At 56.2% G+C, this 12,386-nt stretch overlaps 2 protein-coding genes across 3 annotated transcripts in view; both read right to left on the bottom strand.

Annotated features, from left to right (window-relative positions):
* SPPL2C (signal peptide peptidase like 2C) overlaps positions 1 to 674 on the bottom strand; it is a 2,051-nt gene extending 1,377 nt beyond the window's left edge. The window contains exon 1 of the mRNA XM_006770253.1: positions 8 to 674. Within this exon, the coding sequence (XP_006770316.1) occupies positions 8 to 674 (667 nt within the window). The remainder of the gene's footprint in view (positions 1 to 7) is intronic.
* Positions 675 to 4,396: 3,722 nt separating this feature from the next.
* Positions 4,397 to 12,386, bottom strand: part of CRHR1 (corticotropin releasing hormone receptor 1) — a 29,020-nt gene continuing 21,030 nt past the window's right edge. Inside the window, exons 9-14 of one of the 2 annotated variants that reach the window (XM_006770249.2) lie at positions 10,578 to 10,650; positions 10,287 to 10,372; positions 9,967 to 10,102; positions 9,748 to 9,789; positions 7,934 to 9,209; positions 4,397 to 5,496 (exon numbers count right to left, since the gene is read on the bottom strand). In XM_006770249.2, coding sequence (XP_006770312.1) covers positions 9,069 to 9,209; positions 9,748 to 9,789; positions 9,967 to 10,102; positions 10,287 to 10,372; positions 10,578 to 10,650 — 478 coding nt within the window. In that variant the 3' untranslated portion in view covers positions 4,397 to 5,496; positions 7,934 to 9,068. Of the gene's footprint in view, positions 5,497 to 7,933; positions 9,210 to 9,747; positions 9,790 to 9,966; positions 10,103 to 10,286; positions 10,373 to 10,577; positions 10,651 to 12,386 lie in introns of those variants that run through there. The other variant, XM_015568138.1, reaches the window with a different exon arrangement.

Genomic DNA, 12,386 nt, shown 5'->3' with positions numbered 1-12,386 from the left:
GGCCCCCCTCCTCCCCGGGCCCGGCGCCGCTGCAGCCGATCAGCCTCTGTCAGGCCAGCCCAGTAGCCACCCATGGCCACGGTGCCCAAGGCCAGGATGAAGATGACCACTATGTTGTAGTCGAGGATGGGCTCTGGAGGCGCGTACAAGGCCACTCGGGCCATGGCGCCCCCGTGGGTATGGCCGAGGATGTCCAGCATGTCAGAGTATCGGAGCAAGGCCACCGGGATGGTGAGGTCTGGCAGGGGCTTGTGGGGGTCCTGGGACGCCAGGGTGGTGTCTGCGCACTGTTGGCCACTGGCCCGGCTCACGATGAGCAGCCCGTGGGCGCCTCGGCCCTGAGCGAGCCAGCCCTTAGCGTAGAAACTGCAGTTGCCCCGCATGACCATGGCGGTGGTCCGGTGGAGGGGCCGCTGGCTGGGGGAGCTGGGCTGGGCTTGATGGGAGAAGTCCTTGCCAGGGCACCAGGGTGCCGAGGTGCCATCATACAGGGGCAGGAGTGGGGCGTGGCGCAGGTCCCGGGGCAGGGTGACATAATCCGAGTTGAACAGCACGCAGTAGTCCTTGCTCCAGTTCTGTGACACCACGTGGACCACGCCGTACTCCCCCTGAGCCACTGCGCTAGCCAGAAGGAGGAGGAGGAGGAGGAGGAGGAGGAAACCCAGGCACGCCATCCTCCTCAGCCAACCCAACCTGACAGCTGCTCACAGCCCAGCTCCCTCTCCCAGGGGGTGGGTGTGGCCCTCTGTCACAGAGCAGGGTGGCCTCCCATCCCAGAAACCAGGGCCACACCTACCCAGTCATAAAGCTGTGCCCCTGGGACCTAGGACACTGCTGCAGAAAACAGGGTCCCTCTCGGGTCCTGTCCCCCAACACCGCCTCTGTGTAGAGGGGTCATTTGGGTCCCTGCTTTCTGCCCAACCCCAGGTGGGGCTGAGCCAGGTAATGTGAAATCACATGTGGGAGGATGGGGTTGAGGATCCCAGACAGGATTCGGGACCAACGTTGGCCCCTTACCCGCTGGGTGACCCCGGCAGGTGCCTCTCCTCTGCCCCTGTTTCTTCAGCTGCAAAGAAATGAGGACATTGGGTCAGAGAGTTCCTGAGGCTCTGAGCTCCACGATATTGTGCACTTCTGTTGAGCTCCCACTAAGTGCCAGATACTTGATCTGTCCTCATTGTGTGCCTGCAAGGAGGTATTACTAGAGGCTGAGCTGGCCTTCAAATCCATGCCCCTTTCTACCGCTAAGTGACCAGAATTTTTTTTGCCAGCCTCCCTTGGACTTAGGAATGGCCACATGGCCATTTCTTGCCAATGGAATTGAGCAGAAATAATGTGAGCCCTCCAGAGGGGCTCCGTGGGCTCCTTGTCCATCTCTGTCCCTCTCAGGGCAGTCATGGACACGTGTGGGTCATTGACTGCGGAGAAGAGGACATTGTCCTAAGGGAGGGGGTGGAAGGAACTGGGTCCTGGATGTCTGCATGGAGCAGTGGCACGGGGTGCTCACTGTGGATGGTGATCCATTATCTTCCTGAAGCCATTGCCTTATTGTGGTCTCTGTTACGTTAGCTTAACACTCACCTGAACACCCCCGTGTTGTGGGTGGGGAACCTGAGGCTCCCTGAACGCCCCAGGGCTTCTGGCCCTGCAGTCTGCTCTCTGCCCCAAAGCCTCACCTGCTGCTTGTGTGTGTCCTTCAGGACCGAACCCCAGGGACATCTTCACCGCCAACGTCAGGAGAAAATAGCCCCGCTTCTTAGCATGTCATGATCACAACTCAGGATGTACTGTCTTCAAAGCACGTATCACAGTCCTAGGTTTTTGCTTGTTTATGGGTTTCCTTGTTTATTTTCCGTCTCTTTTCTGTCGTTTGAGATCTGTGAGGACAGGAACCTTGTCTGTTCTCGGCCGCTGCTCCTGCATTCTGGTATAGACAGTGATGCCAGGGACATACACGTGGGATGCACGAGTGAGCGACCCTGTGTTACAGCAGAAGGGACTGAGGCACAGGGCAGCGAGGAGACTTTTCCAAGGCGCCTCATCAGTGGTGGAGATGAGATTCAAGCGCAGGCTGTGGGGCCGTGAGCCTCCAGCTAACCCCCTGGGCTGTGTGGTGTGCTCAGACCTGGTGGCCAGCCGCTCATCCCCGTTGAGTGGGACTGGGTGGGAGATGGGGTGACGGAAAAAGTGGATTCATGAAGGGAATCTTTACGAAGTTACCTACAGACTTTACACATTGTGTTGGTTCCTTGTGTTGCCTCAACTAATGATCACAAACCGAGTGGCTTAACACAGGAGTTTATTCTCCCACAGTCTGGAGGCTAGAAGTCTGCTATGGACTAAGTTTTTGTGAGTGCCTTCCCCACAACACCCCAATTCCTATGTTTAACCTCTAATTCCCAGTGTGATGGTGCTTGGAGGTGAGGCCTTCAGGAAGTAATTGTGTCTCATGAATGCGATTGGTGCCCCTATAAGAAGAGACAGGAGAGAGATGCTCTCTCCATCCTGTGAGGACATAGCAGGAAGGTGGCCGTTTGCAAACCAGCGAGTGAGCTCGCACCAGGAACTGAATCTGTTGGCACCTTGATCTTGGACTTCCAGAACTGAGAGAAATAAGTGCTTGTTGTTTAAGCCACCCTGTCTATGGTATTAGTTATAGCAGCCCGAGCACACTAAGAAAAGTCCAAAATCGAGGTGTCAGCAGGGCCATGCTCCCTTCGAGACTATGGGTAGAATCCTTCCTCTCTCCTCCTGATTTTGGGGGTGGCTGGCAATCCTTGGTGTTCCTTGGCTTGTAGCTACATCACCCCAATCTCTGCCTGTGTTGCACATGGCCTTCTCCCTCTGTGTCTCTGTGTCTCTTGTCTTTTAAGGACATCAGTCATATTGGATTAGGACCCAGCCAATGACCTTATCATAACTTGATTACATCTGCAAAGACCCTATTTTTAAATAAGGTCACGTTTACAGATACTGGTGTTAGGACTCTAACTTGTCATTTTTTGGGGAACACAATTCAATGCATAAAACACATTTTATTTTAACTCCCAAGGAATCAGCATACAGTCCCTGACCTTCCTCAAGGCCTCTCCTTTAGTTATGTGTCCACCCATTTAATTCTGAGTCACCTTTCTTGTGACACCCACACCAAGGGGACACCATCTCCGCCATCCAGCCTTGGACTCTTTGAGGGGGAGGGGGAGTTTAAAGGACCTTGCAAAATGGTTGACAAGTGGAACTGTATAGACTTTGACAACCTCTTCCCACCCAATTATTTATATCTGTCTCACCCACACCTCACTTGACAGCTATTTTTTTGTCCAACTCAGATGGTGTCTTTCAAACCATTCAACTGAGTTTTCATAAGGAACAGCGTCGCTCGTTGTTTGTGTACTTCTGATTCATCCATTAATATAACACTTAATTAGATTACAGACCAGTAATTCCAATGACAAGTGAACTGTCAGAAATGCATTAGGGCAGAGAAGCAATCGACTCTGAGTGTAGCCTGGATGGAGCTGGAAAAAAATGGAGGAGGTGCCGGCTGCCCCTCTGCTGGGCTCCCCTTGCAAAGGGAGGACTGGTGCTTTGGTCGGGGCAGTTAGAGAAGGGACACTTGGCTGAGCCGTTCTTTCGGAGTGTAGAGGTGTTTAGACTAGGTGCGCCTCTGCATTCGAGCGCCCAGGTGCTGGGCACAGCAGGCTAGCCAGCCCCTTACTGAGCTCTGTGATAATAAAACTTTCTGCTCCCCCCACCCCCCCAGTTACTGATGCTCAGTCTATTCCCTCACTGGGTCCCCCACTGTCCACTCAGGGAGTTTCAAATCTTGAAAACCAAGGACCAGCATACCCATTGGGGTGGCTGTTATCAAACACTTGGATCATAACAAGTTTTGACAGAAACGTGGAAAAACTGGAGTCCTCATAGGTTGCTGTTGGGAATGTAAAATGGTGCAGCCCTAGCGGAGAAGTCTGGGGGCTCCTCAGGAAGCTGAACAGTTACATATACCCCAGAGAATGGAAAGCGGGCGTTCAAAGGAGTGAAGTTCTTTTTTTTTTTTTTTTAAATATATTTTATTGATTTTTTACAGAGAGGAAGGGGGAGAGAGAGAGAGAGAGAGAGAGAGACAGAGAGAGAGTGAGTCAGAAACATCGATGAGAGAGAGACATCGATCAGCTGCCTCCTGCACATCTCCTAAGGGGATGTGCCCGCAACCCAGGTACATGCCCTTGACCGGAATCGAACCCGGGACCCTTCAGTCCACAGGCCGACGCTCTATCCACTGAGCCAAACCGGTTTCGGCCAAAGAAGTGAAGTTCTGATTCAGGGTCCCACAATATGGATGCATCCTGACAGCACTGTGCTAAGTGAAAGAAGCCAGTCACGAAAGGACAAGTGTATGATTCCACTTTTATGAAATATCAAAAACAGGCAAATCTGCAGGGACAGAAAGCAGGTTTGTGGTGGCCAGAGGCTGGGGGAATGAGGAATGGGAGTGAGTGCTTAAGGTATGGTGTTTCCATGAGGAGACAAACAGGTTCTGGAAGTGGGTGGTAGTGAGTGCACTAGTGGCACTGAACTGTGCATTAGCACACGGTCGAGATGGCAAGTTCTGTGTTATGTGTATTTTGCCACAATTAAAAGAGAACAGTGATGCCAGCTGCAGTCCCTTCCAGGGGCACTGGGCGCAAGACAGGCTTGTTGCAGTTCTGGAGGTCTCTAGAGTCATCTCCAAATGGTGATCTTGGTGGTGTTTCCAACGTACTGAGAGCTTTGAAAGATAATGCACGGCCCAGACATCTCTTGCCCCCAAGCTGCAGGGCTTGGTGGGATGCAGAGGGTAGGGTCTGGGAGGCAATGTTTAGAGATGGAGGAGGACTGGGTTATGCTGGGAGGCGGGCAGCCTGTGGTCTCTCTGGAGGCTGGGCTGGGATCCACCCAAGGCTCATGCTTTGCAGACACCAACTCCTACATCCAGCTTCGTATCTGTTTGTCCACAAACTGGGAAAACCAAAGAATTTCCCGAGGGCGGGCATTGGAGGGGGCAGCAGGGCAGGGAGGGGTGCGCTACAAAGAACTCCTGCTGCATAGGGGTTGGACACAGTGCAGGTTAAGGGAGGCCAGCTGGGGTTCACATCCAGCCATGCCACTGCTGGGTGCTCTTGGGCAGCTCTCTTAACCTCTCTGGGCCTCACTTTCCCCATCTGTTAAGTGGGGATAATAGCACCTGCCTCAAAGGGTGGTGTGAAGAGTAGATGAGGTCAACAAGTGAGGGGCTCAGCGGCGCTTGGTGCCCAGTGAGCACTCAATGAATGACAGTGTCGTTGTTGGTGAAATGCAGAATGCACCCCCTTCATTTGGACCAAGGGTGGGCTGTTGGGTTTGAAGTCAGGGCTGGATGAGATGATCCTGAGGCCAGTGGCATCCTCGCCGGACTGGGCAGTATCTGGGTGGATGCAGAGAGACTCCCAGAGGCTTCTGGTGGCCTGGGCTGCACTATTTACAGTTAAGAAGTGGAGGGGTGGAGGGTGTTGGGGAGATAGGGAAGGAAGGCTGGGAGGCAGGAGGACATACACAACCCTCATAGCTCCCACCCAGCTGGACTCAGCAGCTGGACACTGGTTGGGCCATCTCTGGGCTGGTCCCATTTCCCCCTGGGACACATCCTCAATCAGACCGTCTGAAACACTGAGGCCTCCTTGCTACCCCCCACCCGCCCCCGCCGCTCCCCGCATCTGCTTTATCAGTCCTGGTCTCCCCAGATTCAAGCCTAGTGACTTTAGTCAACTTGAGAGGGTAAAAAGAGCCCTGAACTTGGAGCCCAAAGGACTGTTGATCTCAGGTGAGCCTCCAGGCCTCAGTTTCCTCAGGTGTAAAATGGGCTAGTTCCTACCTCCATTGGCTAGTTGAGGGTTAGATAAATGTTTTAAATGATTCGGTGGAATACAAAGAGATCTACAAATGCCCACAATGAAAGAATTATTATCTGGATTCCAAAACCTCCCTCCCTTCCTAATCAGTGTATTACCCAGATCTGACTCCCTCCCCAGTCCTGGTCCTAGGGGTCTGACCCGGCAGCAGCAGGGGACTGAGGAGGCTGGAGGGGAAGCTGAGGATCCCCCACCCCCCCCACCGGGATCCTATTATCACATTCAAGGAGGCGGGGAGGGAAAGCCCAAAATGGAAAATCAACCCCACACTGTGGTTTCCCTCCATTGCTGATCTGCGCCTAGGAGGGAGGGTCCCCAGGAGAAATGGACTCAGGGAAGGCAGTTTTAGGGGACTGTGATCTTTGGCTTGAGAGAGGGGCCTGTACCACAGTGACCCCACCCTGCAGCTGCCCAGCCCCTCCCTGAAGTGTAGTGACCTGTGTGTCTGTTGGCCCAGAGAACCACCCCCACCCGCAAGGGACCTCTCTTCCCACTCCACCCACAGGCCACCTCAGGGCAGAATGACCTTCAGAAATCCTGTTTGGGGCCTGCCTTCACCCTGGTCCCAGAGCCCAGAACACACACGGGCCGTGGAAGGGTTACACTCAGGGCACCTGCCCTGGCATAGGAGCTGCAGTTCTTTGGGGCCCAGATGTTCCCAGCTGTGCTTGAAGCAGCCCCTCTGCCCTTACAGTCTCTGGATGGGAGGGGTCCCAAGGCTCAGAGGAGAACTGATGACGGCAGCCTTGGAAGTGGTTCCCAAGGCCTTCCAAGCACTGAGCTCTGAGCTGAGCAGCTCGTGGCTGGCATTGGGGTGCTGCTCATTGGCCCCGCACACCGGGCCTAGGGCCGAGTGCACAGTAGGTGCTCAGGGAGCCCATCAACTAAAGCCACCAGGAGGCTCAAACAGGAAAGGGGGCACCACCCCTGTCGCCCCCTCAAGGAACCTTATGTATGCAACCCCTCAGAGTCCCCCAGCCCATCCGTGGGAGGCCCCGCCCCACATCCCGACGTTTCCCAGGAAAACCTCCCTTTATCACTTCTCCTTCATGGAGTGGAACGCAGAGTTGAGGAAGAGGGTTCCGTGTGGCCATTCGAGACCCATCAGCCACTTACGGTCCCGCCTGCCAGCCAGGACTCTTTCTGGGGCTTCTCCCCCCAGTTACTCTGGAAGCTGTTAGCCTGTGTCCCCCGGTCCCCTCCTCATGTCTTCCCATCTCTCTACTTAAGGGGACAGAGCTGGAGTTGGCAGAGCAGGGTGCCCACATGGCCTTCAGGGACACCCGCAGCTCCTCCCTGAGCCAGACCCCCACCCACTGCACCTCCCTTCCCTGCAGGGAGCTTCGGTACCCATCAGCCTGTGCTGGTGTCCGACACCACGCGCCCTGTGTGCAAGTGTGGTCAGAGACCCCGCGGCAAGGCCCAGCTGCCCTGGCCCTGTGTGTGCTGCTGGGAGTTTCATTGTCCCTCCCGCCCCTTTGTCCCCCAGGACACCGCCCACACCGGCTTCCACCGCACCCAGCTGTGACTGGACGCTCTCTCTCGGCCTCCTTGTGGCCCAAGTGGCCATGGGAAGTGCAGGAGGATTAGTGACCCTGGTAGCAGCCTTCACCCCCTGACTGAAGGAGCTGGTAGATAAACATCCCTCGATCCTCGATGGGCTGGTGGAGGCGTGTGTCCCACTCGGCTTCCCAAGTGTCCAGCAGGATTAAGTTCCAGCTGCCCAGAGGGGTGATGGCCTGTGTGCACTTACCCTTCCTGCCACCTTCCTTTCCTGGCCCCCACCCTCACCTGCTCCCTGTTTCCACCTGAGCTTCTCCCCTGGGGCTGGGACACTCCATCGCCATGCCTTTGCTCAAGCTGTGCCCCTGCCCACGATGTCCTTTACCTGCATCTTTCACCCACAGCCTGTCTCTCCCTACCACGCACCCCCTTACAAAAGCTGTCCTTATCACCTGGGCCAGCAGGACCCACCTAGTCCTCAACCAGCCCTCAGGGCTCACCTAGCACCCCATCCTTGATGGGTGTGTGTGTTCCCCAGACACACAGAGGCCCTGAACCCTCAAAGTGGCCTCCATTTCTCTGCAGACCCTTTCCACCCAGCTCCGGCACAGTGCAGAACTTCACAGATGCTGGTTGAAAAGATAAATATTATTACTTACATCAGCCACCCCCATCTCCCAGCCCTGCACCCCCAAAGCCCTGGCTGTCCAGTGAGGGCTGAGCCAGTCTATGCCTGGGGTGGATGTGATCAGCTGACCCAACGGCCACTTGTGCTGCTCCAGGCGCTGGGGCCTGAGGGTCCTGCCCTTTCTCCTATCTTTGCGTAGCTAACAGTGCTGCCCCAGAGGACATCCAGGGGCAACAAGCTCTCTGTGACCAGCAGAGGGGCTGCCCAGAGGCCAGGTCACTTCAGTCAGCAGGCTGGATGGTCCTCTGCATTCTCTGCCCCTTCACAGGGAGACTGGCTTTGGCTGGGGCACACCCCAGCCCCCATCTTCTCACAAAGGTGGAGACAACTGGGGCAGGAGGTTAGGGAGAGGGAGCTTGTGTGGCTGGCAGGGCAGTAAAAGTCCAAGGGTGCAGCAAGGCAGGGCATTTCTGGTGGCAGCGCCACAGGGCCAGATGACGTTCTGGTGGCGTGGGAGGATTTCTGGTCACGTAGCCTGATGTCTGATGATGCCACCGATTTCTAACGTCTCCAGGGCTCTGACAGCAAGCCTTGGCTCCCAGCGTTGTTGGAAGGCATTGCTAAGGCCCGGAGGCATTATCTCCGTGGTTGGGATGCTGTTCCAAGAGTTTCCCATGATGCCCCTGGGGCAGCGAATACCCCCACAGTGCATTGGCCACCTTGTGCTCTGGGAGGACACCTCTTGGAGAGACCCCTGTGCTGCTTTGGATGGCCTGGCTCCCCATTCTCACTCCACTCGCCAGGGAGGACTGGGGGCCAGGGGGAGCCAGAGGCCCTGGGCCCAGCCGAGTCCTATAGCTTATTTTCCAATCGCCCCCTGGCCCAGACTGTGGCTGCTCTCAGAGGCCAGAACTCCTGCTCAGCTGGGGGTCAGGGAGGGGCCTCCCAGGTCTCAGGGCCAGTATGGGGGGGGGGGAGCTGGTCCCCTCCAGACACGGCCTTCCAGCTCAGACCCCCGTGGACTGCTTGATGCTGTGAAAGCTGACACGGGTTGGGGAGGTGGGGATGGACATGGCGCGGGCCACCCGGGCGCGGATCGAGTGCTTGTCCTGCCATCGGTGCCACCTCTTCCGGATGGCAGAGCGGACCTGTGGGCATAGAGCAGACCATGACGTTTGAGCCCAGTCGCAGGAGGGCCCTCCCTCCCCGAGGGCTGCCACCAGCAGCTGTCAGGCAAACAGCTATGCAGGTGAGCAGCGTACTGGTGTGGGGTGCACAGGGGGCCACAGGAACACTGGGACTGTTTTCTCAGGTGTCCCGAGGAAGGAATGCCTTTTTCTAACCCACACAGTGTCTCTGCCATGAAGAACCCCTACCCTCCATCCACATGCATCCCCAGCCCTAGGGCTCAGCTTCCTGGCTTTCAACAACCCATTTCACAGACCCATTGATAAGGCTGAGGCCCCAGCTCTTCCCGCCTCCCGATGTCAACTGCCTAAGTGAGCAAAGGAGTAGGCTTGCCACGGCAGGAGCAGCGTGGGCAGGTGGCCGGACCCTCCAGGGTATCTCTAGAGGAACCTGGGGGCAGGGAGGAGGGCCAGCATGTGGGGGGCAGAGGGAGGCTGCAGACCATCTCTCCTCCCAACAGGCCTCCTGCCATTCTGAACCCCAGCCCGGGGTCCTTACCTCACTGTTGAGGAAACAGTAGAACACAGACACGAAGAAACCCTGGGGTGGAGGAGAAGGCGGGTCAAGGGACTGGGCTGAGTGGTCCCACTCAGTTTCCGGGCAGCCCGTTCCCTCCCCCGTGTCCTGCCCCTCCAGGCCCCCGTCTGGGAGAATGCCCACCCCTGGAGGTGTGGGGTGGAGGGTGGGGGGCAGGACCAGAGGGGAAGGCGTTGGTACCTGGAAGGATTCCAGGAAGGAGTTGAAGTAGATGAAGACGACCCGGGAGACCTCGTCCTCCCCGGGGTTGACAAAGAACAGCATGTAGGTGATGCCCAGGAGGGGGAGCAGTACCAGAGTGGCCTTCACAGCCTTCCTGGTGGAGGGCGGGGAAGCCAGAGTCACAGCCCACCCCAGAGGGGGCTGGGGTGGGAGTCAGTCCCCTGTGTCTGAGATGGGGGGTTGGGGTTTCAGGAGGGACTGTCAGGCCTGGGGGAAGACCCTGGGTAAGGACTGGGATCTCTGGAGCCCCCAGGGGTGGGGGACACAGGACCACTTACCTGTACTGAATGGTCTCCGACGTGGTGGATGCCCGAAGTTTGGTCATGAGGATGCGGACGATGTTGAAAAGGAAGATAAAATTGATCTGCAAGCGAGCACACAGGGGGATGGTGTAGGCATGTGTGTGTGCAAGATGTTAGGGACTTAGCCATCTCAGGTCTGGTCCTGGTCCCCCCTGCTGCTCTCCCGCCACCTTCACTAGCACTCGAATATTCTAGGCAGAGGGATCCTTTGGGTCCACAGTCAGCTCTGATGGCTCCTCCCGACTGCCCCCCCCCCCAGGTTCTTACCAGCAGGACCAAGATCATGGGGCCCTGGTAGATGTAGTCGGTGTAAACCCCAGGCCTTTTGCCAAACCAGCACCTAGAAGGCCACAGATAGGAGGTGAGAGGAGGGGGCCATCCGGGTCCAGTTCGGTGGCATAGGGGAGGGGCATTGCTAGGCCAGGGCAGGAATGGGGCTGGAAACCAGGCTCTGGGTGCCGAAATTCCAACCCTGGCCAAAGGTCAAGCCCCTTGATCCCACCACAGTGCTCAGTTATCCCATCTGCAGCATGGTCGGCATCCTCTATTATTGGATGTAAAGCTGGGAGCAGGCCGTGTGGAGGGAGATCATGGAAAAGATGTCTGAGTGGAGCAGGCTTGGGCCCAACACACCACTGCCCCCTTCGGTCCCCACTGTGTCTCCGGCACAAGCCCACTGGTGGTGCTTTGCCCTGCCCCTGTCACGTAGCGGCCCCCAACAGCTATCAGTCTCCCAGTCTGCAGTGCGACCAGCCTCGAGGCAGAGCTTCCATAGATCCCACCGTCCCAGGAGGCAGACTTGCTTTGCGTTTTCCTGAGCTCCCTCCAGCAAGCTCTAGGAAGGTCAGAGGAGTGAGGGGGACAGAGCGCACCGAAAATCCCACCTTCCTCCTAGAGGAGGGTCCTGTGGGCATGCAGCCCCGCAGCGCCTAGATTTCACGATGCTTCCATAAACCAGAACTGAGATTTTTAGGTGGAAAATCTTGACTTTTTAAAGATTGACAACAAATTCAAAAAACATGGTGCAGACCAAACGTGAGCTGTCTGGAGTCAACTCCAGCCCTTGGCCTTGAGTCTGGATTCTTCCTGCTGCAGTGGCAGCATTTTGCCACAAGGTGGGGCTCCAGAGTCACGCAGACCAACTTCTCCAGCTCAGGCATCCTTTTCCCTCTAGGATGCTTCCTGGGCAGCTTTGGGGACAAGTCCTTCCTCTTCTCCCCTGTGCTCACACCCACTCCTGCACACCTGCAGGCACAGGCCACCGCCCAGGGGTTACGATGCTCCTGCTCAGGGACTCTGGCCCACAGTGGTGTGTCAGTTACCCGCCTCCCAGAGCCAGGAAGGATCGCCCTGGTAAGTAATGAACATAACTTTCTAGGCTCCTTGTCCATCCCAGTGAGGCTGTGGTGGCTTCCCTACTCTACGATGGTGGGGAGAACTGTCACTGATGGAGGCCGCCTGGAACCCCAGTCAGACAGAGGGTTTCTGAAACCACTATCTCAGTGGTTCTCTTGTCTCAGGTGCACAGTAGAATCACCTGGGCAGTTAAAAAACATCCCGGTGCCCAGGCCACACTCTGGACCAATTACATCCAAGCCTGGAGGTGTCAAGCCTGGGCACTGGTACTTTTTAAAGCTTCCTGGGTGACTCTAATGGGAGCCAAGGCTGAGAACCCTGAGTGGAAGCCTAGCTGTCAGGGGCAGCTGGGAACACCTGTATCCATTCACTAAGGTGCCTCAGGACTTCAGAGCTGGAAGGGGTCTCTGAGATTGTCTGGATCAGTTGCTATTAAGTCTTAAGATTAAGAGAAAACATTTGTACGGCATATACTATGTGCCAAGTACAATCCTAAATGCTTACAATATATTAACTCATGTCATCCCCACCACACCCTGTGAGGGAGGCACTATTATTAAGATGCCCATTTTACAGATGAGGAAGCTGAGGCACGCTGTAGTAAGGTTGTACAGTTACTTAGTGATGGAGCCACGATTCAGGCACTGAACAGTCTGGCTCCACAGGCAGCCGGTAACCCTCCTGTGGTTCTGCCCGGGAGAGCCCAAGACAGCAAATTGC

This window comes from Myotis davidii, unplaced genomic scaffold (genome assembly GCF_000327345.1).
Source record: "Myotis davidii unplaced genomic scaffold, ASM32734v1 scaffold684, whole genome shotgun sequence".
Classification (NCBI taxonomy): domain Eukaryota; kingdom Metazoa; phylum Chordata; class Mammalia; order Chiroptera; family Vespertilionidae; genus Myotis; species Myotis davidii.
Note: the sequence above shows the minus strand (reverse complement) of the source record. Positions and strands in the feature narration are given on the sequence as shown.